The sequence below is a fragment of the Lissotriton helveticus genome, chromosome 9 (genome assembly GCF_964261635.1).
Source record: "Lissotriton helveticus chromosome 9, aLisHel1.1, whole genome shotgun sequence".
Taxonomy (NCBI): Eukaryota; Metazoa; Chordata; class Amphibia; order Caudata; family Salamandridae; genus Lissotriton; species Lissotriton helveticus.
The window spans coordinates 66,890,191-66,916,814 of record NC_136070.1 but is presented as its reverse complement, the minus strand read 5'-3'; the positions used below and the strand labels follow the sequence as shown (position 1 = coordinate 66,916,814).

Here is a 26,624-nt window from a genome sequence, read left to right as displayed (position 1 = left end):
ATCATATTTCACATATTAATTTATTTTGATTGCACATTTCTCATTAGTAAACAACTTGCCCGGACATCGCAATAGCTTTACCACCTAACTATGCCATGGTTAGAAAAGATAGGTTGAGCCACACAGGGGGAGGTATCGGAATTATTTACAATAAAAATAAACTTTCTTGTAAATGGGAAGAACTAACGATGACCAATTGTGAAGCAGGTCTTTTTAAAATCTCTCTCACACCTCAAACTACTTTTATAGGAATGCTCATATATCGCCCTCCTGGGGCAGCAGGAGAATGGGCAGCTACACTTCCAGAGTTCATCACCCCTTTTCTGTTAGAAGCGTCCTGGTTTTCAATCTTAGGAGATCTTAACCTGCATTTCGATGATCAGAAAATGCTACGGCAGTTAACCTTCTAGCTGATCTGGAGTCTCTTAATGTTCATCTTCACAATACAGGCCCTACCCATATAGCAGGCCACCAACTAGACCCAATCTTTGCTAATTTTGAAAACCTTATATGTAAACAGGCACTCCCCTTATTATGGTCTGACCATTACCTTACGGAATTTGAAATCAGATTACCCAATAACACAGTCTTACGTAAGCCTGAAAACACTCACTTTAGGAACTGGAAACATTTTAACATAGAAAAACTGAATACACAGCTAAATAATTCGAGACCAGACATAAATCTAGATACTCTCAGCATTGGTGATCAACATAGAATTACCAAATGGCTTACAAAAGCGGGTGAGACAACTAATCCGCTAAAAAAGGAAAAAATAATAAATCGTACAGATCCCCAGTTCCCTGGTTTTCAGAAAAACTAAAAACAGAAAAGAGCAAATGCAAAAAGTTGGAAAGGAAATGGAGGAAGGACTATGATATCGACTCGAAAAAGACTTACAAGCAAGCATTAAATGCCTACCATCTATTATGCAAAATAACTAAAGGAGAGTATATCAAAAACACCATTCTAGTGGCGCAAAATGACTCTAGAACATTATTCAAAGTGTTAAAAGACTTAGCGGGAGCCTCAGCACACCCTGAACCCCCAACGCTGTCCTCAACTCAATGCGATGGCCTGGCGACTTATTTTAATGAAATATTGCCAATATCTACTCTGCTCTTGGTGCGGACGATACCAACATCGTACCCTCATTGATAAACCCAAGACCAAATGAGCTTGATGAGTCGACAGCGATCCAGGAGAAAACCCTGACAACCTGGCAGCCTCTAGACCGAACCACGTTTTTAGAAACTCTCAACAGTATTAAATCAGGATCCCCCAAAGACCCAATGCCTGCGGAAATTTTAAAACAACTCGACCCTGACACTCTTAATGTTATCAGAACCTTGTTGAACGCATCGATAAGAGAAGCTGTAATACCAACCGAATGGAAGCATGCCATGGTAGTACCACTGCTAAAAAAAAACAATAGTGACCCTGAAATCTTCTCCAATTACAGACCGGTTTCTTTACTCCCGATATTTTCCAAAATTTTAGAAAAACATATTAACCGACAGCTAGCAGAATTCATTAACTCCAACAATCTTCTCCATTCCTCACAATCTGGCTTTAGAGTAGGGCACTCAACAGAATCCACCCTATTAGGAGTGACGGAAACGATTCGTCAGCAGCTTGATACTGGTGGTACGGTGGCACTCATTCTTTTAGATTTGAGTGCCGCCTTTGACACCATATCCCACAAAATGCTACTTGAAACCTTAGAGGGAATTGGGGTCAGAGGACTAGCTTTGGATTGGCTTGGGAATTTTTTAACAGATCGATCTTATCAGGTATTCTCCAAAAACAACACCTCCAAGACTATGTCCTCCCCACATGGAGTTCCACAGGGGTCTATCCTTAGCCCGCTCTTATTCAATATTTACATCACCCCGCTAGCGAGTATTGCAGAGAAATTTGGCCTCACTATTTATTCATATGCAGACGATACTCAATTAGTATTCTCCTTATCAACTACTGATAATAGCAACACCTCCTCCCTATGTTTAGGGCTTCAGAATATAGCGAAGTGGATGCATTCCAAGAAGTTAAAACTTAATGGTGACAAAACGGAACTATTAATCTTTGGAGAACACAAAGAGCTTTGGGGACAAACACACTGACCAACAGAAGTGGGTCCCCCGCCAATAGCAGTTCCCTCAGCTAGGAACCTAGGTATATTGATTGACAATAAATTGTCTATGCATAATCACGTAGCCAAAACAGCGTCCGTCTGCTTCGCCATTTTAAAATGGTTAAAAAAAAAATCCTTTGGCAACTTCCTGTAGGCGCACAATGAACGGTAGTGCAGGCCCTGATTGGGTCAAGGATGGATTATGGGAACATTCTTCTCCTTGGTTGCAACAAAGAGATCATACGACGTCTACAGGTTGTCCAAAATGCGACAGCAAGGATACTATTGAATTTACCAAGGAGGGCGCATGTCTCTGAACATCTTCGAAATCTCCATTGGCTCAAAATACCCAGCAGAATTAAGTTCAAAGCTCTATGTTATATGTTTAAAATAAACACTGGAGAAGCACTAGCGTATCTATGCAAATTGGTCAAAAAATACTTCCCTACCCGTAATCTCAGATCAATCCACTTATCGAAATTCGTGGTCCCAAGAGTTAAACTAGCACGAATGGGCGGACGCTCCTTCGGATATCTGGCACCAACTCTATGGAACTCTATTCCACTAAAATTACGACTGGAACCAAACTTCAGAACTTTTCGAAAAAATATCAAGGCATGGCTATTCGACCAAGATTAAGACCCTGTTTTTACTCCCCACGGTACTGATTGACTTCCAAGGCGCCGGGAAACCCTCTGGGTAGCTGTCCTGCCATATAAATGGATTAAATAAATAAATAAATAAATAAATAATTTTGTGCTTGAGCAGGCACAACATACAACATTTGATTTATTAAAGTTTGACAGTGTATCAGTTTATTCAACCATATATTCACATCATTTATACAGTTTTATACAACTAGGTGAAGGAGTAACAATAATATGTTAATTCCTGCATTTGACATAATTCAATATGAGGTCTGTCATTTTCAAAATAATTGGAAAAGGGTATTTAAGCTGGGTACAGACAAGTACAAGGCCGAGATGAACGTTAGACATCTAGGGAGACAGCTATCGAGCAAGCAAAAGCAGTAAGAATTCATTGAGAAGACTACAGGCAGGCACCTCTGAGCCAGTCCGGCCTGATCAGCTTGCTTGACACATCATAGTTACCGAGCATAGAAATAGACAATGACCTTCTTCGTACGGAATCCCACTTCTGTTTTTCCACTAAGGTATGCTGAGGGGTTAGGCTACCCTAGAAACTCGTACAAGCCCTTTTGGTGCCTAGATGGCTTAGCTACAGGAAGAAGTGAGGGGATGGATAAAAGACTGGCTGCATCATTTCCATGCAGGGACGTTCTGAAATACTGTTATGATGTTGCAATTCTTTCTAATAATTTGTTTAACTGTTTTGATGGCCACTGTTTTCTTCAATTTTAGGTCAAGCCTAAGCAGAGCATGCTCTATCTCTTCGAGACATGCTGTATCCACTCTGTGGTCTTACAGCCCACCCGTTGATCCAAAGTGGCTGACCCACTTCAAGGACTTAACATTTGTCCCCATTGCATAGTGCTTCATACGAATGTCAACCCATAAACGCTCTAAATGCAAAAACCTCAAACACTGTCTTTGTGTTTACATGCATATGTGTGGTATACAAGTACATGAATACAAAGAAAAACCAAAACCTCAACATACAGCCTGGGACAAATAGAAATGGTTTCAACAGCTGTATGAAATCATGTGACATTGTTCGAGACATGTGGCACGCACTCGGTACTGTGGAGTGGAGTTCAAAAATCACTTAGGTTATTATAGCTGGGGCGTGAACTTTTGAAGAAGTTATCACATAATTATCAGTCAGCTACCCAACAGCTTTGCACAGCTGTCATTTTTTTTAAAACATTTTTTAATTTGTATTTTACCAGAAACAAAAATGAGAAGAAACCAAAACAAAATCCGTTACAGTCGTGCAGAGACATACATATACAATCCATACCTCATATGATTCCGGGATACACCCCCACAGGACGTCGTGAACCTGCAAGTCCCACCCGTTCACATCTTTCCGCTGTAGTGACGCATGTTTCCTCACCACCTGGAATGCTGTTGTGCTAGGGAACCGGGACCTATGTTTAGAATTAGAGGCAAGGGCCCCCACGGGACCCGCTAACCATCCCCATCCCCCCGTCTGGCCTGTAATAAGCCTTTCATTTACCCCGCTCTCTGCGGAATTTCCTCGGGCACCCTCTAGCCTTATAGGTGAACCTTTCTGCCGCCATGTAGATATCCATCCCTCCCTTCCACTCTCGGAGTTGGGGCGCAAGTGCAGCCCCCCAAGTTCGTGCTACATCCAGTTTTGCCACCACCAGGGCGAACCGAGCAAATATGAGGTGCGGTCGGCCCAAATCTACATCTGCAGGTATACCCAACAATATGAATTTAGGGTCCAGCGGTAGTGTTGTGTTAAGGATCTTGCTCAGTTCCCCCAAACCCTCTCTAAATAGGTCTGTATTTCGGTCCAATCCCACAGGACATGATAGAAATCTCCCAGTTCATAGCCACATCTCTGGCAACTAGGGTCGCTAGCACGGCCCATCCGGTGGAGTCGAGCCCTATCACAAACTCTGTGGAGTATTTTATATTGGATGAGGCGGAGACATGATTTAATAGCCACCTCTCGAGGGTGCATCAGGGCTGCTTCCCAGTCTATGTTCTCAAATGCGCCCAAGTTCAGCTCGCAGGCCTCCCTCAGTTTACCCAGTCTGTCTGCTGTATTATTGTTCAAAGTCAGGTATGTGAGTGATACTGCCTTAGTTAACTCATGTTCCTGTAGCAGGCGCCCCTCCAGAGGAGCTTGTGTGTGATGAGATAAATCCCTAGGTAGGTGAATCCAGTATGTGCTATCTGGAGGGCCCCATGGAGGGTAGGCCAGGCAGACAGGGCACTTGGACTATAGATAACCGACTTATGCCAATTGATGGTATACCCCTAGTAGGCCCCATATATATCCATTGTGGCAAACAAGTTGGGAATCGTGGTCGTCGGATGAGTGACAGAGCAAAATGTCATCCGCATATAGCAAAATCTTTTCTTCCCATGCGTCTGTCGGTTGAACTCGAAACCCCCGGATCTCTGGGCATTGCCTAATCACACAGGCCACTGTCTCGATCGTGAGGGCAAAAAGCAATGGGGAAAGATAACAGCCCCGACGGGTGCCTCTTCTAACAGGAAAATCTCCGGAGATCTGCCCATTAACCTTGACTCTTGCCCGGGGATCCCTATACAGGAGTCCTACCCATTGCCGAAACTTAGGACCTATGCCAAATTTGACCAAGGTGGCTTCCAAGAAGGGCCAGTGTACCACGTCGAACGCCTTTTCCACGTCCAGGGATAGAAATAGATGCGGAGTATCACGGTCCTGGGTTGCCAATAGCCAATTGTTGGTCCTTCGCAAGTTCAGTCGGGTCGTCCGACTGGGCAGAAAGCCCGTCTGATCCTGATGTACTAGAATATTGATTACTTGGCGGAACCTCATAGCGAGGATAGTGGCCAGTATTTTCACCTCTATATTGAGAAGAGATATCGGGCGATATGACGCACAGTCATTGGCTGGCTTCCCCTGCTGATCGTGGCCATGCGCAGGTCCAGGGGCAAGACCAGGGGCAGGATTCCCTCTTGGGACGCATCTTGGAAGAGATTTAACAGGTGAGGGGCAAAGAGGTCCGCGCATTTCTTGTAAAGTTCCACAAGTAGTCCGTTGGGGCCTGGGGTCATCCCGGGCTGCACAGCTGTCATTTTATTCCCTTGGCAAAGGATGGATGCAGACCGTGCTCCACTGCAGCTTTAAATCAGCATTTAAACTACTTACAAATATGAGGTGCAAATTTCCGAGGTGCTAAGTAAAAAGTTGCCTTTTCAGGTATTTTACACATAAATGTTGATGTACGTTGTAATACTGCAGTGTACACACTTGGTGATGATACTAACCTCTCACAACTTCACAAATCTATTTAGCTTGCAGTCTTGCCCCCCCAGTGCTTCATACCTCACTTCTGATGTTTCTAAGCAATGTTGCCCATATTAATGACGAAACACACAAGATGATGGATGGAATGTTGCACAATGGCAAAACATTCACCCCCAGTCACAGATCTGGGTTTAATCCATCGTTATTTTGCTTACCACGCCACCCCAGTTCAGACATGGCCATATGCAAATCAGTCTTGACCCTGTGCCTCATGGGAACAGACCGGCCCGAACTGCCAAGCCATGTCTTCCTGGACCGGAATCAAGCATCCTAGGACCGGTTTCTGGCTATCAGCCGTCATCACCCAGGATAGTGGCGTAGTGAGCACGGGACCCACGTCTGGGCATACCCTTCCCACATAGGGCGAACAGCAAAATACACAAGATGATGGACTGAATGTTGCACAATGGCAAAACATTCACCCCCAGTCACAGATCTGGGTTTAATCCATTGTTATTTTGCTCACCACACCACCCCAGTTCAGACATGGCCATATGCAAATCAGTCTTGACCCTGTGCCTCATGGCAACAGTCCAGCTGGGTTCAAACTGGAATGGCACGGTGAGCAAAAAAACAATGGATTTAGGCCCAGATCTGTGTACTGGGGTGAATGTATAACATTGTTCTGCATTCTGTCCATCAACTGTTGTTTTTGCATTTGTCACCCCGAGTGGGACAGGTATTCTCAGACGCGAGTCCCCTGCTCTCCATGCCACTGGAATCAAGCTATCCTGGCTTGATGAGGGCTGAAAGCTTGAAACCGGTCCTAGTTAATTAATTAATCGTGGGTTTCTAAAGCGCTAGAATCGACTCCCGAAGGAGTATCTCTGCGCTGTAGACCGCTCGGGAACCCGTCCTGGCTTTCCCTGTGAGATGGTCCCTACTGGGTATCTCGGTGAAACCAGGCATCCCCGGCGTATGTGGGGGTCCGTTGTGGAGATGAGGCAAGCTAATGCCCAGAGTTGCCGAGTGTGATCCCTGGTTAGAGTAGGCACCGAGGCGAGAATTATCGAGTCCGCTGACCCTGGTCCACGACCCTGCCGCGTCGGGGATAGAACCCTGGTACCGGGCCGTCCTCTGCTTCCGGGTCTGCTGCCTCGAACCAGTGAGCCACACCACTCCACTTGTTTCTTGTTGCTTGTTTCCATTCCAGGGAGGACCTGGCTTGGCAGTTCGGGCTGGACTGTTCCCATGGGGCACAGGGTCAAGACTTATTTGCATATGGGTTCAAACTGGAATGGCATGGTGAGCAAAAACACGATGGATTTAGGCCCAGATCTCTGTACTGGGGTGAACAGTTTCAGAGGACTTCTCAAGACATGGGTCTACCAACAATCAGACTCCTCTGTTTTGGCTGCCATTTAATTTCTTTCTTTCATCACACTCCACTTTTTCAGTTATCCTCCGCAGCTTGCCCAGCGCCATGATGCTCCCTTGGGAGCGAACGCCTGCGCTTTACAAATACATATAAATATCAAATATCAAATGTATGAATTTGTTCTGCATTATGTCCATCAACTGTTGTTTTTGCATTTGTCACCCCGAGTGGGACAGGTATGCTCAGACGTGAGTCCCCTGCTCTCCATGCCACTGGAATCAAGCTATCCTGGCTTGATGAGGGCTGAAAGCCTGAAACCGGTCCTAGGATGCTTGTTTCCATTCCAGGGAGGACCTGGCTTGGCAGTTCAGGCTGGACTGTTCCCATGGGGCACAAGGTCAAGACTGATTTGCAAATGGCTGGGTTCTAACTGGAATGGCATGGTGAGCAAAAAAACGATGGATTTAGGCCCAGATCTCTGTACTGGGGTGAATGTATAACATTGTTCTGCATTCTGTCCATCAACTGTTGTTTTTGCATATTAATGAAGCACGCTTTACCACTCTTCCAGAAGATTGCAAGGCAGAATTGAACTTCCTGCCATTTTAACTTGTGAACTGCAGATCACAGCATATTTCACTCGCAAACGTTACCTCGCTGAGCCAGTCTGTCAGCATTAACGTGTAGCTTATAGGCAGGGCCACTCATTTATACAGCAAGAGTGGGCCAAATTATGCAGCAGGGTTTACTAAATTATGCAGCAATAAAATGCACATTATGCTGTGTAATTGCGATCATATCAGTTCCATATAATGTAATTTTTGCACATGTTAACACTGTCTGGAAAAAGGTTTCTGTTTATTAGAATTAGTTTAATAGCCAAATGCACAAGTTACTACTTGTGTAACGATATATCTGTAAGAGACATTAGTTAGTGTTAGATTCCTTACCTTAGAATATCCCCAGGCGTCAGACTGGATCTGAAAACTTTTGCGTAGCAATACCCCTGCGCGTCGGTAGGCGTCGTCCGTGGCTCCTCGTCAGTCGTCAGCGCCGGAATGACGTCGCCGGAGTACTTTGACGCCGCCCTCGCGCGCGGACGTCAGTTCTTATACACAGCTTTTCCGCGCCAGATACGCAGAGCCGTGATAGAACCAACACTGGTGCCATGAAACTAGTGCCCTGAAAGGGGATGACCTTAACCCTAGATATCGGTTCGCAGATCGGGGAGGATGGGTGGGTCGGTAAGGAAACTATCACTAACTAATGTCTCTTACAGATATATCGTTACACAAGTAGTAACTTGTGCATCTGAAAGAGACACGTTAGTGATAGATTCCTTACCTTAGAATAGATACCCCAGCAATACCAACCCCGGTGGTGGGTCTGCGAACCAATAATCACACCAGAAAGTCCTGGAGGACGGAACGGCCAAAGAAGCCATCCCTACGGACTTGGCAGTCCAGGCAGTAGTGTCTTGCGAACGTGTGATCTTGCGAACGTGTGCAGCGAGGCCCACATAGCTGCCTGACAAATGTCCTGCAAGGGGACTCCTCGGCCCAGGGCAGTAGTAGTCGCCGTGGCCCGATTGGAGTGGGCCCTCAGCCCAACAGGAGGTTCCCTTTTAGCCAAAGAGTAATACGCCTGGATGCACAATACAATCCACCGAGAGATGGTCCGCTTGTGCACCGCCCATCCTTTCTTAGCGCCCACGTAACCAACAAAGAGTTGGTCATCCACCCGGAACTGGCGTGTGCGATCCAGATAGTAAGAGAGCGCACGTTTTGGGTCCAGACGATGGAGCCTCTCTTCCTCTTTCGAGGGATGCGGGGGCGGAAAGAAGGTGGGCAAGGTGATGGACTGCCCGATGTGGAATACGGTGACTACCTTGGGCAGGAAAGAGGGTTTTGTCCGCAACACAACCTTGTCCGGATGGACAGAAAGGAGGTTTAGAGGAAAGAGCCTGGAGCTCACTCGCTCTCCTGGCAGAGGTGATGGCAACCAGGAAAGCAGTCTTAAGCGTAAGAAGACGGAGAGGACAGTTATGAAGCGGCTCAAAGGGAGCGCACATCAGGTAAGTTAGAACCAGGTTCAAGTCCCACTGGGGCATCACGAAAGGAACAGGAGGAAACATAGGAGTGATGCCCTTTAAGAATCTGTTAACAATCGGGGACTTGAACAAAGAAGGCTGATCAGGTAGCCTTAAGAAGGCGGAAAGGGCAGAAAGGTAGCTCTTTAGAGTGCCCAGAGCAGAGCCCTGCTGGGCAAGAGAAAGAAGGAAGGGGAGAACCTCAGAAAGAGGGGCATTGAGAGGATCCACAGCCTTTGCTGTGCACCATGCCACAAATCTGTTCCACCTGCAGGCGTATACCGACTTTGTGGAGGGAAGCCTGGCTGCCAGAATCACAGTACAGACTTCAGGAGGCAAGTCAAATGGCCTCAACTGTCGCCGCTCAATCTCCAAGCATGGAGGTGGAGACTGGACAGGTTCGGGTGGAGGACCGTCCCCTGCTGCTGCGACAGAAGGTCCTCTTGAAGAAGCAGACGAATCGGGGGATCAACTGACATACTGAGTAGCTCGGGATACCAGTACCTTCGCGCCCAGTCCGGAGCCACCAGGATGACTTGGGCCCGGTCGCGCTTGATTTTCTTCAGCACTCTGGGCAGAAGTGGTATAGGCGGAAAGGCGTACAACAGACCGCAACTCCACTCGCGACGAAAAGCGTCCCCGAGCGAGTGCCGCCTTGGAAATTCCAACGCGCAGAACTGATGACATTGCGCGTTCTCTTCGGTGGCGAATAGATCTAACCAAGGCTCTTCCCACTGCAGAAAGAAGCCTTGCGCCACGTCTGAGTTCAGACGCCATTCGTGATCCATCATGCACCTTCGGCTGAGCTCGTCCGCCCTGGCGTTCAGAGAACCTGCCAGGTGTTGAACCACCAGGGTCACCCCCGATGTTCCAGCCACTGCCAGAGGCGCAGAGCCTCCTGGCAGAGGGTCCACGACCCCACCCCACCCTGTTTGTTGCAGTACCACATGGCGGTGGTGTTGTCCGTGAACACCTGCACTACACTCCCACAGACAGTGGGGAGGAATGCCTTCAGTGCTAGACGAAGTGCCCGCAGCTCCAGAAGGTTGATATGGAGCTGGGACTCCACCGGAGACCAGAGGCCTCTGATCTCCGCCTCTCCCATGTGGCCTCCCCAGCCCTGGAGGGACGCGTCCGTCACAACTACGTGCTCCGGATGGGGAAGAGAGAGGGATCTGCCGCTGACCCAATCGTGGTCTGTGAGCCACCACTGCAGCTGTCTCGCAGTGCCCTCCGAGATCATGATATGGTCAGACAGGTTGCCCTGATGCTGGGCCCACTGAAACTTCAGGTCCCATTGCAGAGCCCGCATCCGCCACCTGGCGTGATGCACCAGAAGGATGCAGGAGGCCATCAGCCCCAGAAGTCGCAGCGTCAACCTGACAGAGACCCGGGATAAAGGCTGAAATATTGGAATCAGAGCCTGAATATCCCGGATCCGCTGTTCGGGAGGATAAACCCGAAACTGCGCCGAGTCGAGGACCGCTCCGATGAAGAGGAGCTTCTGAGAGGGGCACAGGTGTGACTTCGGCACATTGATTGAAAACCCCAGCTGGTGCAGGAGGTCCGCCTTTGTCTGGAGGTGGCAGACGACTGTCTGGGGCGAGCCCGCCTTTAACAACCAGTCGTCGAGGTAGGGGAAGACTGAAACCCCTAACCTGCGCAGATGAGCTGCGACCACCGCCATCACTTTCGTGAACACCCGTGGGGCGCTGGTAAGGCCGAAGGGGAGCACGGTAAACTGAAAGTGCTCCAGGCCTACCGTAAACCGCAGGTAGCGTCGGTGGGCCGGCAGGACGGGGATGTGGAAATAAGCGTCCTGCAAGTCCAACGCTACCATCCAGTCTCCTGGGTCCAGGGCAGCTAAGACCTGAGCCAATGTCAGCATTTTAAACTTCTCCTTCCGGAGGAAGCCGTTGACGTTCCGTAGGTCCAAGATAGGGCGCAGGCCCCCCCTGCCCTTCTTGGGTACCAGAAAGTAGTGGGAGTAACAACCACACCCTACTTCCGGCCCAGGAACACGCTCGATGGCCCCCTTGGCCAAGAGGGCCGTAACTTCCTCTTGCAGAAGTTGCAAGTGATCCCCCGACACGTGGTGGTATTGCGGTGGCATGGCTGGAGGGGTCGCTTCGAAGGGGAGGGAGTAGCCCCTTCGGACGATTTGCAGCACCCACATGTCCGACGTGACAGTGCGCCAGTGGAAGTGGTGATGGCGAACCCTGCCCCCCACTGGCGTCACATGGGCCTGAAAGCACGGACTAGGAGGGTTTTGAGGCGGATGCTGCAGGGGGAGGTGTGGACTGGCCTCGCCGTTGTCCCCGCCCGCTGCTACGGCGGTTTTCACGGCCGCCACCACGCTGTGTATTAGTCTGCGGTGCGAGCTGGCAGCACTTGTGGAGCGCCCCTTCCTTGGCCACGAAAGGAGGGAAAGGCACCCGTTTGCTGGCGTGGGGCCGAGAGGCCCAAGGACTTGGCAGTAGCCCTGGAGTCCTTAAAACGCTCAAGCGCATGGTCTGCCTTGTCGCCAAAGAGGCGACGGCCATCAAACGGCATGTCCAGAAGGGTGGCCTGGACATTAGCCGAAAAGTTGGCGGTCCTCAACCAGGCGTGGCGTCGAACCGCCACCATTGTTGCCATCGCTCTGCCTAGTGAGTCCGTGGTATCCAGCCCACACCGGATGGAATAGCGTGCCGCATCTCGACCCTCCGCAAGGGCTTGGGTGAGTTTAGTCCGGGACTCCTCCGGTCATTGTGGCAGCACGTCCGCGACCGTGTCCCAGAGAGTGTGGGTGTAGCGGCCCAAGAGGCATGCGGTATTGACTGACCGCAGTCCCAAACTCAGGGCCGAGAACACCTTCTTACCGAATTGTTCGTACCTCTTGGATTCCCGGTCTGGGAAGTAGAGGCCTGGATAACCAGTCTCTCGAGGGGTGGGGTGGGTAGACAAGAAGCAAGGGTCCCCCGGAGCCGGGCGGTAGCGTCTGGCCACGTTCCTATCTACAGGCTGACCTGTAGCGGGCTTGGGCCAAGTGCCCAAAAGAACGTCACACAAGGCCTCATTAAACGGCAGCAGAGGCTCAGCCGTGCTTGCCTGCGGTTTAAGGATCTCAGTGAGGAGGTTAGTCCTCACGGCCGCGACGGGGTCAACACTACAATGTAGGCAGCCCCCTCCTCCATAGCCACGCTTGGAGGGGAGACAAAACCAGTGTCTGGCGAAGTGTCCAGTCCACTGGCATCCCCAAGCTCACATGTCCAGTCCTGTTGAGACTGGCACTCCTGTGCCAGAGGGTCCACAGACCCCTCCCAATCTCCCTCGTCACCCATCACCTGAAATTCAGGTTCAAAGGATGGGGCCGGTTCGTGGAAGTAAAAGTCTCCATACGACGTCGAGAGCGGCGTCCAGCGGCGCCGCTCCGGTGCCAGAACCGAATCAAGGGTAGAATCGGGGACGGGGTCGCCCATAGGCGGCGCCGGGGGCGACACCCTAGGGGCCGGTGAGGTCGTGAGGTCGACCGGCGACAACCCGGATCCGGATCCAGTGAGGGCCTGCGGCGCCGGGGCCGAAGCACCAGACGACGTCGGAGCCGAAGCACCCGACCCACTAGGCCCCCCAGCCGGGACCGCTGGGCCCGAAGGCGCCACGGAGCCCGGCGGAGGAGGGAGAGACCTCATGGCCATTAGGTATCGCTCGACCTCCTCTGGCGTCGCATCGTGCCCAGGGACCGGAAGGTATGGGGCAGGTTGCGACACCCGCGACTCCGACCGAGCTGCGTAGGTGGTGTCACCCGAACCCCCGGCCGCGTCGGGGTGGGTCGGAAGAACGATGACGCCTTTCCGACCTCTCATGCTTACCTGAGGACCTTGATCCTGAAGACCGATGCAGACTCTCGGAACTACGAGGGCTCCGACCCCGCGACCGGTCCCTCGACCTCCTGTGGGACCGGGACCTTGAACGGCGCGGGGCCGACTGCCGGATCTCAAGCCGCTTGCGGGACCGCTCCCGCCTAGCCTTAGACGTCAGGGCCCGGCAGTCGGGCAGGTTCGGTCGTCGTGGTCGAGGCCTAGACACTGAAGACACCGGCGATGGAGGTCGGTAACCGACATCGGTCGGTTGTACTTGTGGCAGGGTTTGAACCCAGGCATCCCTACCGGCACCATAGGAGTCGAGCGACTCGAGAAAAACAGATCAAAAGATCAAAAAAGTTTAGTCAAAAAGTGACTAAGGGGTAGAGCTTCTTCGGATCTGCGCTAGCTGGTGCGGAAAAAAGAAGAACTGACGTCAGCGCGAGGGCGGCTTCTAAGCACTCCGGCGACATCTTTCCGGCGCTAACGATGCAGACGACGGCCGCGGACGACGCGCAGGGGTATAGCTACGCAAAAGTTTCCAGATCCAGTCTGCTGCCTGGGGATATTCTAAGGTAAGGAATCCATCACTAACGTGTCTCTTTCAGATACACCAATACGCAGCTTAAAGCGTAACAAACATACGCAAGTTAAAGCATAACGAACAAGTTACTTACCTTCGGTAATGCATTATCTGGAAGAGACAATATCTAGCTGCACATTCCTTACCTTAGAATTTCCCAGGCGTCAGGCTGGATCCAGAAACCTTTGCTCGAGCAAAACCCCTTGTGCGTGCTGTTGGATGGCTCCATTGGGCTCCGTGTGACGTCTGCGTCATTAGCATTGGTTATGATGTGGCAGTCCCCTACATAGGAGTCACTAATGCATGTGGACGTCAGTACTTTTTACTTTTCCATGCCAGAAGTGCAGAGCCATGAAGTGGCTGACGAAATTGTGTGCCAAAAGTGGGCCCTGAAAAAAGGGAGTAACTCTAGCCCTAACGAATGAGTCCGCAGAGTGGGGAATCATGTGTGGGTCTGTAAGGAATCTGTAGCTAGATACTGTCTCCACCAGATAATGCGTTACTTAAGGTTAGTAACTTGTTCATCTGATACAGACTTCTAGCTGCAGATTCCTTACCTTAGAATAGATACTCAAGCCATACCCTCCTGGCGGTGGGCTGCAGACAAATTCCTCACACTGGAAAGTCCTGCAGGACCGAACGGGCAAAATGCCCGTCCTTGTGGACCGGACTGTCCAGGCAGTCGTGCTTGTCAAATGTTTGCAGAGATGCCCACCTTGCTGACTGGCAGATGTCCAGAACCGGCACACCCCGAGCCAAGGCCATAGTCACAGCCTTTCCCTTGATGGAATGGGCTACTAATCCCTCAGGGGGCTGCTTCTTGGCCAAAGCATAGCAGATGTTTCTGCAGGGAACGACACAGCAAGAAATTACCCTTTTCTGCACTGCCTAACTTTTCTTTGCCCCCATGTACCCCACAAAGAGTTGATTGTCCACCCAGAAATCTTTTGTGCGGTCAAGGTAGAACGGCAATGCTCCAACCGATGGAGACGTTCTTCTTCTTTAGAGGGACACCGGAAGCAAAGGTGGTGGGCAGCGTGATTGACTGACCCAAATGGAATGGGGTCATCACCTTCATCAAGAACGAAGCACGGGTGCGAAGCACCACTTTATCTGGAAACAACACTATGTAGGGGGGCTTACATTAATGTGCCTGTAACTCTCTCACCCTCTGTGCAGATGTTATCGCCACCAAAAAAGCTGTCTAGATGGTAAGCAGCAGGAGGGGACAGTTGTGCAAAGGCTCGAAGGGAGCACACATAAAAAAAGTGAGGACCAAATTAAGGTCCCACAGTAGCATGACAGAGGGAATGGACGAAACATTTGAACCAGCCCTTTCAAGAGCCTATTGGTAGAGTGTCTGCAGGAATTAAGGACTACAGCCACCACTTCAGAAGGTAGACAAACAGCATTGAGGTGTCCCCGCGAAATCTCCAAGCATAATGGTGGACGCCCTCGAAGTTGAGGTGGAGGCTCTCGAGGTTGGGGTGTAGCAACTGCCTCTGTGATTGCAAAATGAGGTCTAGTCTACTCTGTGAGGGAGGCGGAACGGAAGGCAGAAGGAAAGGTTCACCAGGTACACATACTACACCCTTCTGGGCCAGCCCGTAGGTATTAGGGTGACTTGGGCCCAGTCGAGGTAAATCTTCCTCCACACCCGAGGAATCAAGGGTATGGGGGAAATGCATAATGAAGCAGAATGCTCCACCTCAACCGAAACGCATCTCAAAACCTCCTGCAAAGGATACTGGAGGGCACAGAAAGTCAGGCATGGGTTGTTGTTACGATTGGCAAATTGTGCACCAAATATCAAACCTATATCAGACAATCACTGGTGGAAGCCTCCACTCATAGTCAGCAAGGTGATGCTGACTCAGACTGTCTCCTCGAGCATTTAGAGTGCCAACCAGATGGTTGGCAACCAACCAGATCTGTTGCGCTTGCACATGGACCAGAGTCATATTACTTCTCAACAGACAAGGTACAACCCCACTCCTTTCTGTTTATTGATAAACCACATCATAGTTGTGTTATCTGTCAAGATCTAGACAGGCTGGCTGCAAAGAGATGGCATGGCACGAAGACCCAGAGTTCCAGCCAAATCGCATGCAGCTCCAGCAGACTGAAGTACAACAATATGCTCAATTAAAGAAGGGCCTCTAATCTCTAGTTCCTCTAGATGGGCTTCCCATGCTAGGGTCGAAGCATCTGCTATCACCATAACCACTACATGCGGAGGGTGGAAGGGCATTCCTTGCACCAGGTTCTCCTCTATAGTCGAGCACATCAAATCTGCCACAGTGTCCTAGAGATCACCACAGAGAAAGAGATTTCCTACATGTTAGAACCATTGCCTGCAGAGGAATTACTAAAGGGCCCTTCTGCCAGCAGGCAAGTGTCAGCAGAAGGCTGCCGGAAGCCAGCAAGCGTAATAACATCAGGACTGGAACATGTGCCCTGTTCTGAAACATCATAATCACAGCCTGAATATCCTTCATCCTCGAAGTAGGTGGAAAGGTCTGATTTGGTCAATTACAGCCCCTATGAACACTATGTCCTGAGAAGACATCAGGAGACTTGTGCCTATTGATGGAAAAGCAGAGCTCGAACAGCAAAGGTTGTCTCACCTGTAGGTGGCGCAACACCATCTCATCTCTTTGAGGGGCCAGTAGTCCAACTATGAAAACACTGGGATTCCCAAATGTCTGAGATGGGCGGCAACCACTGCCTTTGCCTTTGTGAAGACTTATGGATCTCAAGTCAAACCAAACAGAAGGATCACTAATTGGTAACGTACATCCACATCTTAGGCAGGGCAAAAAAGTGTCTGGGTCCAGCTAAGCACAGGAAGGAGTCTCATAAGGTGAGGAATGTGCTGGAACAAGACTAGCAGAAAACTCTTTACCATATAATAATACACTGGGGTGTGACAAGGAATATCTAGGAAAAGGCAATGTAGACTTCCTGCTAGCTCACTTTTTAGTTACAACTTCAACTGACCTAGTGTTGAGTGAGGCATGACAGGAGGATGGAGACCTGCTCCAAGCCCATGTCCTGATGTTCCAAAACTTCCTTGGGAAACACTGCTCTGCGACTCATTTGATGATGTTCCATTGTTACTTGTAACCCCACCTCCAACGTCGGAATCTTCAATGTTTCCACCACTGTTACAACCAGCGCCACAGCCTTTTCTTAATCTAGAGATAATTAACAGACACAAATCATTAACGTATGTCAAAAATCTGAGTGATCATGCACAAAACACAGCATACATTATATTTTCTGTAGGCTTGAATCATTCAGAGGTAACTCACATGGACAGAATATATGCACATGGACTTGCACAGTGCCGCTACGCTTAATCAATTTGAAATTACAAAACATATGGATTTGTAAACTTATCCTCTTTAGTGAAGATAGCCTTGCAATATGTGCAGAAACCATGAAACTGAACGCCAATCTCGCTCCTCAAGGCAATAAATAAACATTTTCAAATAGCTCGTGTCTCATGAACGCATGGAAATCAGGTTTCATCGTCACCACTATCATTCTGCCTGTACTCTGCACCAGGCTCTTTGCACGTGCCGCACACAAACAACAAGTGCTGCACAGCTATTAATATATTGCTAATCTCACTCCTTTGGCCACCATTAAAAAGGTTTTTCTGGCTACCAATGGTAGCACCTTTGGAAATATTAAGTATAAACCGAGAGAGCTACACCTCTTATCTCAGAGATTTTGTATACAATCCGTAACATGAATATTAGGTCAGTCACAGCAGATGGAACAATCATATTTTCATTTCATTCTTCCTCACAATACATATCAATGAAAGGAAGGCTTTCTTTCAGGAACAATGATTCATTTCTCAAAAGTCAAGGGTTGTTGAAGTTATTCAAAACAACTCAGCTCATCAGTGCAAACAGGGTAAATTACATGAACAAAAGAGACTGTCTGCTGTTTTTCCCAAAACAAGTTACTTACCTTTGACAACGTCTTTTTCTGGTAGAGACTATCTACCTGAATTTCCTCCAGGTGCCGGACTGGATCCAGAAACTTCAATATAAGTTCTCTTGTACGGCTCTGCATCAGGTCCGTCTGTCCCGGATGTGATGTTGGGGCCACTATAAGACCGCCACTTTGGCGTGCTGATGTCCGTTTCTTTCTGATATCTATCCACGTCATCAGTTGGTGAGCAATAGAAATCAGAAGTGCAGATGTTTCAGATTTTGGATCTTATTAATGGATCTTGTAAGTCGATTCCACAGAACATGGAGGAGGGCCGGTTGGTGAAGAATCTGCTTTTAGATAAAGTCTCTATCAGAAACAGTTTTACTGAAGGTAACTTGCTCTGGTCACGAATTGTAACTGCAGATTCCTCACTTTGTGAATAGATACCAAAGCAGCACCCTCTCAGGTGGTGGGTGTGTGAAATGGCTTAGGCAGGGGATATGCCTGTCCCGCAAGACCTTGTTATCGAGGCAGACTGTTTGCACGTGTGAAGGTACAACCACATAGCAGCCTGGCAAATGTCCATGACTGGCGCACAGCATGTCAGCACAATGGTAGCTGGTTTCGCTCTGATGGAAGGAGCATGAAAGCCTAATGGGGGCTGTTTCTTAGCTACTCCATAGCATATCTTTATAAATAGACCAATCCCTTGTGAAATTGTTCTCTTCTGCACTGCTTTTCCCTGTTTTGCTCCAGAGAAGCCATGAACATCTGGTCATCTTCCTGATGTTCTCTGGTAGAAAGCCAGTAAGGTGACGGACTGACCTATATGGAAAGCGTACCCACCATTGCCAAGTCAAGTCAAGTCAGAATTTATATAGCGCACTACATACCCATAGGGTCTCAAGGCGCTTGAGGAAAAAGGGGGGGGAGGTTTACTTATCGAATATCCATGTTTTAAGTGGTTTTCTGAAGGCTAGGTGGTTTTGAGTAAGGCGGAGGTGGATGGGAAGGGAATTCCAGGTCTTGGCCGCTAAGTAGGAGAAGGATCTTCCTCCCATGGTGGTTTTGTGGATGCGCGGAACAGCGGCGAGGGCTTGGTTGGACGAACGCAGCAGGCGGGTGGGGGTGTAAAAGGAAAGGCGCGTGTTGAGACAATCAGGTCCAAGTTTGTATAGGGCTTTGTGTGCGTGGGTGAGGAGACGGAATGTTATTCTCTTGTTGACGGGGAGCCAGTGAAGGTCTTTCAGGTGAGCGGAGATGTGGTCTGTGCGGGGGATGTCTAGTATGAGTCTGGCTGAAGCATTTTGGATGCGTTGGAGTTTTTTCTGTAGTTTCGCGGTGGAACCGGCGTAAAGGGTGTTTCCGTAGTCCAGACGGCTTGTAACCAGTGCGTGGGTGACCGTTTTTCTTGTTTCGGTGGGGATCCAGTGAAAAGTTTTTTTGAGCATGCGTAGGATGTTAAAGCATGAAGATGAGACGGCGTTGACTTGTCTGGTCATCGAGAGTGAGGAGTCCAGGATGATGCCCAGGTTCCGTGCATGGTTCGTCGGTATGGGGGCTTTTCCTAAGGCCGTTGGCCACCAAGAGTCGTCCCAGGTGGAAGGGGATGAGCCTAAGATGAGGACTTCCGTTTTGTCCGAGTTCAGTTTCAGACGGCTGTGCTTCATCCACTCGGCTACTTCTTTCATCCCTTCGTGTAGGTTGGTTTTGGCGGTGGTTGGGTCTTTGGTGAGTGAGAGGATCAGCTGAGTGTCATCAGCGTAGGAGATGATGTTGAGGTTGTGTTGACGTGCAAGGTTTGCTAGGGGGCTCATGTAGACGTTGAAGAGGGTGGGGCTGAGAGATGATCCTTGCGGGACGCCGCAGATGACTTCGGTGGCCTCTGATTTAAAAGGGGGAAGGCGGACTCTGAGTTCTTCCAGCGAGGAACGAAATGATCCAGTCCAATGCTTTTCCTTGAATTCCGATGTTTCTGAGGCGTTGTATCAGGGTGCTATGGCAGACTGTGTCGAAGGCTGCGGAGAGGTCAAGGAGGATAAGGGCGACTGTGTCTCCGTTGTCCAGTAGTGTTCGAATGTCGTCTGTTGCTGCGATGAGGGCGGTCTCGGTGCTGTGTTTGGCTCGGAAGCCAGACTGTGAGGAGTCGAGTGATTTGTTGGTTTCGAGGAAGGTGGCGAGCTGATTGTTAATGGCTTTCTCAATGACTTTGGCAGGGAATGGGAGGAGCGAGATGGGACGGTAGTTTTTGAGTTCGGTGGGGTCAGCTGTGGGTTTCTTCAGAAGGGCGCTGAGTTCGGCGTGTTTCCAGCTTTCTGGGAATGTGGCGGAGTTGAGGGAGTAGTTGATGACATCTCGGAGATGGGGTGCGATAATGGAGTCTGCTTTGTTGAAGATGTGATGGGGACATGGGTCTGTAGGAGATCCTGAGTGGATGGAGTTCATCAGGTGAATGGTCTCTTCTGTGGTGATTGAGTTCCATTCGAAAAGGATATTCGGAGGAGGTAACGGTTCGGAGGTGAGTGGGGTGGACTGGTTTACAGGTTGGTTGTCAAAGCTGTTATGGATGTCGGCGATTTTGTTATGAAAAAATGAGGCAAGGGAGTCGCAGAGGACTTGAGAGGGGGTGATGTCGTTAGAGCTGGCGGTGGGGTTGGTGAATTCTTTGATGATGTTGAAAAGTTCCTTGCTGTTGTGGGCATTGTTGTCTAGTCGGTCTTTGAGTGCTGATTTCTTGGCTGTCCGGATTAGTTGGTGGTGTTTGCGGGTGGCGTTTTTGAAGGCGGCTTGGGTGATAGTGTTTGGGTCTGTTTTCCAAGTTTTCTCAAGGGAACGACAGAGCTTCTTGGATTTCTTAAGGTCATCGTTAAACCAGGGGGCGTTCTTGCTTCCTTGCTTGATTTGATGTTTTTTCAAGGGTGCTAATTTGTCGGCGGTTTGGGTTAACCATTGTGTGAGGTTGATGGCGGCTTGGTTAGGGTTCGATGAATAGGCAGGGGTTTTTTGAAGAAGCGATGATGAGATTTGGTCGATGGTGATTTTGTTCCAATTTCTTCGCAGAGTTGGTTGAGGGTGGTTGTGGATCGAGGTCTTATTGCAAATAAAGTGGATGCAGCTGTGGTCCGTCCAGTGGAGGGGTGTGGTATGAGTGAAGGAGATATGCTTGCTGGAAGTGAAGATCGGGTCGAGTGTGTGTCCTGCATAGTGTGTGGGGGTGTTAACAAGTTGTTTGAGTCCGAGATTGGCGAGGTTGTCCAGAAGGGTGGTGGTGTTACTGTCGTTGCTCTTTTCCAGATGGAAATTGAGGTCTCCAAGTAGAATGTATTCTTCCGAAGGGAGGGCGTGTGGGGTGATGAAGTCAGTGATGTCTTCGCTGAATTTTGTACGGGGTCCTGGTGGCCTGTAGAGGAGGGTGCCCCTAAGTGTTGTCTTGGGGTCGGTGTGGATCTGGAAGTGAAGGTGTTCGGCGATAGCGAGGTTGTCATCTGAGCTGGTTGAGACGCAGATGGTGTTCTTGTGGACGATGGCGATGCCTCCTCCTGTTTGGATGGGGCGGTCCTTACGGATGATCTTGTAGCCGTCCGGGATGGCTATGGCGATGTCTGGAGCTGAAGAGGCATTCATCCAGGTTTCTGTTAGGAAGGCGATGTCCGGAGAGATGGTGTCGAGTAGATTCCAAAGGTCGATGGCGTGTTTGTGAACCGAGCGGGTGTTGAGAAGGATGCATTTGAGGTGGTTGGTGTTGGCTCTCTGTATGGTGTTTGTGGATTTGGTTTGGGACTTGACGCAGGTGAATTTGCAGGAGTGGCAGGTGAAGGGTCCATGGGTGTGTCCTGGTGCTGCTTGGGCGCAGTTAGTGAGTCGGCCGGGGTTGAGTGCAAAGAGGGAGGAGGCGTCGTATGTAATGTGGGGAGGATGGGTGGAACGGGGACCAGGGGGTCTGGCGCTGGGCGCGGTCCAGGCGCGGACGGGCGTAGACGGGCTTACCTTTGGCGCACCTTCGGCGCGACTGGGGCGCGACCGCTGCGCGTTAACGCTGCGCGGTAAGGCATCTGTCATATGTAGGTGTCGGATGTGGAGGGGCGAGGCAGGGTCAGCTGGGAGGCGGGCGCGGGGTGGAGCTACGGCCTAGTAAGCAGCACAAACAACAACAAAATGGCTGCAGGTAGGGGGAAAACGAAGCTGGGTGAGCCTGGGGGGTGAATAGAGGCACAATCGACAAACGCTAGAAATGCTTTCCTACCAACAGTGCGCAGCCCAACAGCACAATACAAAAATGTCAACAATGCACAGGGCAACAATCACACGAAATGGGCAAAATAAACGCGCAGTGCAGGCAGCGCCAGTAGTGCGGGGGAAGGTCGCGCTGAGAATTCTGCTTCAAGGCGCTACGATACCGCTGTTCAGCAATCAGCTATCAGGCGCTCTGATATTTCGAAAGCCACCAAGCCTTGGGAGCGTGGGGGGGAGCGACCTCTTCCTAAGCAGGTCAGGAGAGCCACAGCGTGGGAATGGAGGGGCAGGTCTGTAGCTATCTGTGGGAGGCAGGGTCAGCTGGGAGGCGGGCGCGGGGTGGAGCTACGGCCTAGTAAGCAGCACAAACAACAACAAAATGGCTGCAGGTAGGGGGAAAACGAAGCTGGGTGAGCCTGGGGGGTGAATAGAGGCACAATCGACAAACGCTAGAAATGCTTTCCTACCAACAGTGCGCAGCCCTAACAGCACAATACAAAAATGTCAACAATGCACAGGGCAACAATCACACGAAATGGGCAAAATAAACGCGCAGTGCAGGCAGCGCCAGTAGTGCGGGGGAAGGTCGCGCTGAGAATTCTGCTTCAAGGCGCTACGATACCGCTGTTCAGCAATCAGCTATCAGGCGCTCCGATATTTCGAAAGCCACCAAGCCTTGGGAGCGTGGGGGGGAGCGACCTCTTCCTAAGCAGGTCAGGAGAGCCGAGCTGTCTTTGTTTGAAAGACCAGTTTGTCCGGAAAGATCAAAGTGTACGGTTGTTGGACACAAAAAGCCTGAAGTTCACTCACTCGTCTAGCAGATGTGACTGTGATGAGGCACACCGTTTTGATGGTTAGCAGGTTTAAGGGACAACTTAGCATAGGTTTGAATAGAGTGCACATTAGATAAGGGAGAAACAAATGTATGTCCCACTGCAACATCACAAAAGGTGTTAGTGGGAACATGTGGATTAGCCCTTTAAAAAAACTGAGGTGACTTGAAAAGGAATGGCTGATCCGGTAAGAGTAAGAAGGCCAAAAGGGCGGACCAATTAGCTTTAACTGTAGCCACAGCAAGGCCTTGCTGGGACAATGAAAGAGAGAGCTGAAGGATGCCTGGCAAGCTTGCTTGTACAGGTTAAACATGACAGCGGGAACACAAGGGAACTCTCTTCTTCCAGTTTCCCCAATATAGAGACTTAGTGGATGGGTGCCAGTCTGCCAGAAAGACTTCAGGAGGAAGATCGAAAGCCATCAAATGTCGCAGTTCTATCTCCATGCATGGCGGTATGGGTTTTGCGGGCTCTGGTGCAGCACCCAGCCATGCTGCTGCAACAAAAAGAGCAGCTGGATTGGAAGATGAATGCTCATTGGCAGAATTTCGAGGTATAATACTCTCCTTGCCCATTACGGAGCCACTTGGATGACTTGAGCATATTCTGTCCCGGTGTTTTTCAGTACGCTGGGCAGAAGAGGGAGGGGCGGAAAGGCATACAGGAATCGAGATCCCCAAAGCAGATGGAAGGTGTCTTGCAAGGAGGACCTGCTTTGGGAACTCTAACGCGCAGACGTTTGCACACTGCACATTCTCTGGGATGGCTAACAGACTGAGCCAAGGTTCTCCCCAATTGCTGGAAGATGCCCTGTGCCATGTCCGAGTGTAACTGCCATTTGTGATCCACTAGACACCTGCCAAGGCGTTTAAAGACCCTGCCAGGTGCTGCGAAATCAGGGAGATGCTTTGAGTATTCAGCCACTTCCAGAGGCAAAGAGCCACTTGGCACAGGACCCACAGCCCCACTCTACACTGTTTGTTGCAGAACTACATGGGTGTTGTGTCCATGAGAATCTCTACTTGTTCCCCTTGATGGCTGGAAGAAACTCCTTTAATGCCTAGTGGACCACTCAACTCAAACAGGTTGATTTAGAGTTGAGCTTCTTCCAGAGACCAGAATACTCTCACCTCCACCTCTCCCAGATGAACCCCCGAACCCAGTAAATAAACCTTCATCACAAGCATTAGGTTTGGGTGGAGTAGGGAGAAGGCCTGCCACCTGTCTGATTATAGTTGAGCAGCCACCACTGTAGATCTTTCGTAGTCTCCTTCAACACATGGATGAAGTCTGACAGGTTGCCTTGGTGCTGCACTGCAGAGACCATGTGTCAACTGGCATGATTCAAAGCAAGCTGCAGCAGGACATATTGGTGGTGCCTCTGCAGATTTCCTCTGCTGAAACCTTGCAAAGGGCGTTGGTAGATAAACTGCCAAGCTGCCTGAACTAGGCCAAGAGAAGTAGTAGTGGCTTTGCTCTCCTTAAATTTCTTGAAGACTGAGTTCGATTTTGCACCAGAAGTTTTGAGCCATCGGAGGGCTTGTCCATGATGGGCTGCTGAACGCCATGGAGAAACATTTGGAGTGGATCTAGGCATGGCGCCTGAGCACCATGCTGGTTCAGAGTGCCCTAGCCAGGCAGTGTCTTGTGTCCAGGCCAGAACGGATTGTATATTTCACAGCATCTTGGCTGTGAAGGATTAGATGAGGTAGGGTATGTTTAATAACCTTAGTAAAAGCTGATAATACTCTGGTGCTCTGTCCCACAACCTGTGTGAAAGCTGTCCCAGGAGGCACAAGGTATTGATGGATTGCAAAGCAATACTGGCACTGGAAAAAAAGACTTTGGCAATTTTTCCCATCTGTTTGGTTTCTATGTCAGGTGAATTAGTGGGAAAAGAGCTGCGGCTTTGGCACCTGGATGATGTATGTGCCGACTATTTAGCTTACTAGGTAGGTTGTTGTAGCAGAAAGTCTGGATCACCGGGAGTGGGCCTATCCTGTCTTGCCACCTGTCGGTTGACCAGTGGGCAAGATCCTGGTTTTGGACCAGGCATCCACAATCTACTAGGACCTAACTGCAAGGAAGCAAAGCTTCCTGAGTGGTAGGTGTCAGGTTAAGAACCTCCATCAACATGTTTATCTTCACCTCCTTCACTGGCAGGTTGAGAACTTTGGCTGCTCTTCTGATGACAGTTGTAAAGGAGGAATAGACTTCTGTGGCCACAGGGTTAGGCGAGTTTAAATCGAGGTTTGGGGAGATATCCAACTCACTGGCACCTTGTCAGTCATTAAAAACATGGTCCTCATCATAAAATACATCCCCTTCAACACCCTGATCATGAAACTCTTGAACAGCATCAGAAAAAGTTAAATAACAGTGGAGACTGCAGAGGTCAAGCATACAAATCCGATAAAAATTGAGTCAAGGTCTGCCATCAGTGACTTCAAGGTCAAGGGTCTAGCCTGCAGCATAGGTCTCACAAGATGTGCCAGGGCTGGAGACAGCGGCGCTGTGCTCAAGGACAGATCTAACCTTGGGTGGAGGTTGAGTAAAGCAGTCTGTGACAAATCCACAGATAGGACTCCAATTGACTGCCACCATTAATCCTTGGAGCCCAAAGGAGCTCCAGAGGGATTTAGTGGGGTTGCCAAAGATGACTAATAGCCTCCTTCAGATGACGTACCTCATCTGCTGTGGCTGTCCCCTCAGGGTGGACAAGGTTAAGCAGAAGCTCCATAGAGCATCTCTAAGGTCTAGAGGCACGCGGGGCATTGTGTGACTGAGTGATTATAATGGCATGACGAGGGAGGATCGACCATTGATTTATTGTGTTATTTGTGTTACTTTGACACACCTGAACTCTTACATCTTGATGTGGAGCCGTTTTGGGATTGGACCCGGGTGTGGATGCGTGACAGCGTCCTTGACTGGGACAGGGACTGCTTTTTGTGACTCCTTCCTAACCTTGGAAATGGTGAGCTTGGCAGCGCGATCTCAAATGGGCTTATGGACCATCTTAAATACAGCACCAGCATGACTGTCTAAGGCAGGCTTTGTTTGTGTCTGTCACCAATATGCATTATTCACAATCACAAAACTGCTTAAACTTTGCGGTTGTTGGACCCATACCTGCCCACTGAGAGTTTTGACAGAAAAGGAAAATGTTACTTACCCTGTAAGCATCTGTTTGTGGTATGGAGTGCTATAGAGTAACATGCTGTGCATACTTCGGCCATCCACAACTTGTTTTTCTTAAAAGGAAATCTTTGAGTCACGAGGTCTGGTGGCTCCACCAATTAGTGATTTTGCGAATGGGCATTGGCTCCACTGTTAAGATTGTTTTTTCCTCCATTGTCGAGTTCAGGCGTGTTGCCCACAGCTCCGGTTTGAAGTCTTGTGGTATTCTCGCTGGGCCCTCTGATCCATGCTCTCGTCAGTATCTACAAACAATCCAGCGTTCTAGGTGATTTCCACCATTGTGTACCTTTGACTCTGTGTCAAACTAACAGCATCAACTCCCAACTGCTCAGGTCGAAAATATTCCCATTGAGGAAAATAACTCCATTCCGATTCCGTCCTAGTTGTTGGGTCAAGTATCAGAGATCTGACCTCCACATAGAATGCAACCTCTGTTTGTCACCACACCACCATGAGGACTCCTGTTCG

At 49.6% G+C, this 26,624-nt stretch overlaps 1 protein-coding gene across 4 annotated transcripts in view; it reads right to left on the bottom strand.

Annotated features, from left to right (window-relative positions):
* PCNX1 (pecanex 1) overlaps positions 1-26,624 on the bottom strand; it is a 486,917-nt gene that overhangs the window by 14,125 nt on the left and 446,168 nt on the right. For all 4 annotated transcript variants that reach the window (XM_078659468.1, XM_078659469.1, XM_078659470.1 and 1 more), the window contains exon 33: positions 16,939-17,135. In XM_078659468.1, the coding sequence (XP_078515594.1) occupies positions 16,939-17,135 (197 nt within the window). The remainder of the gene's footprint in view (positions 1-16,938; positions 17,136-26,624) is intronic.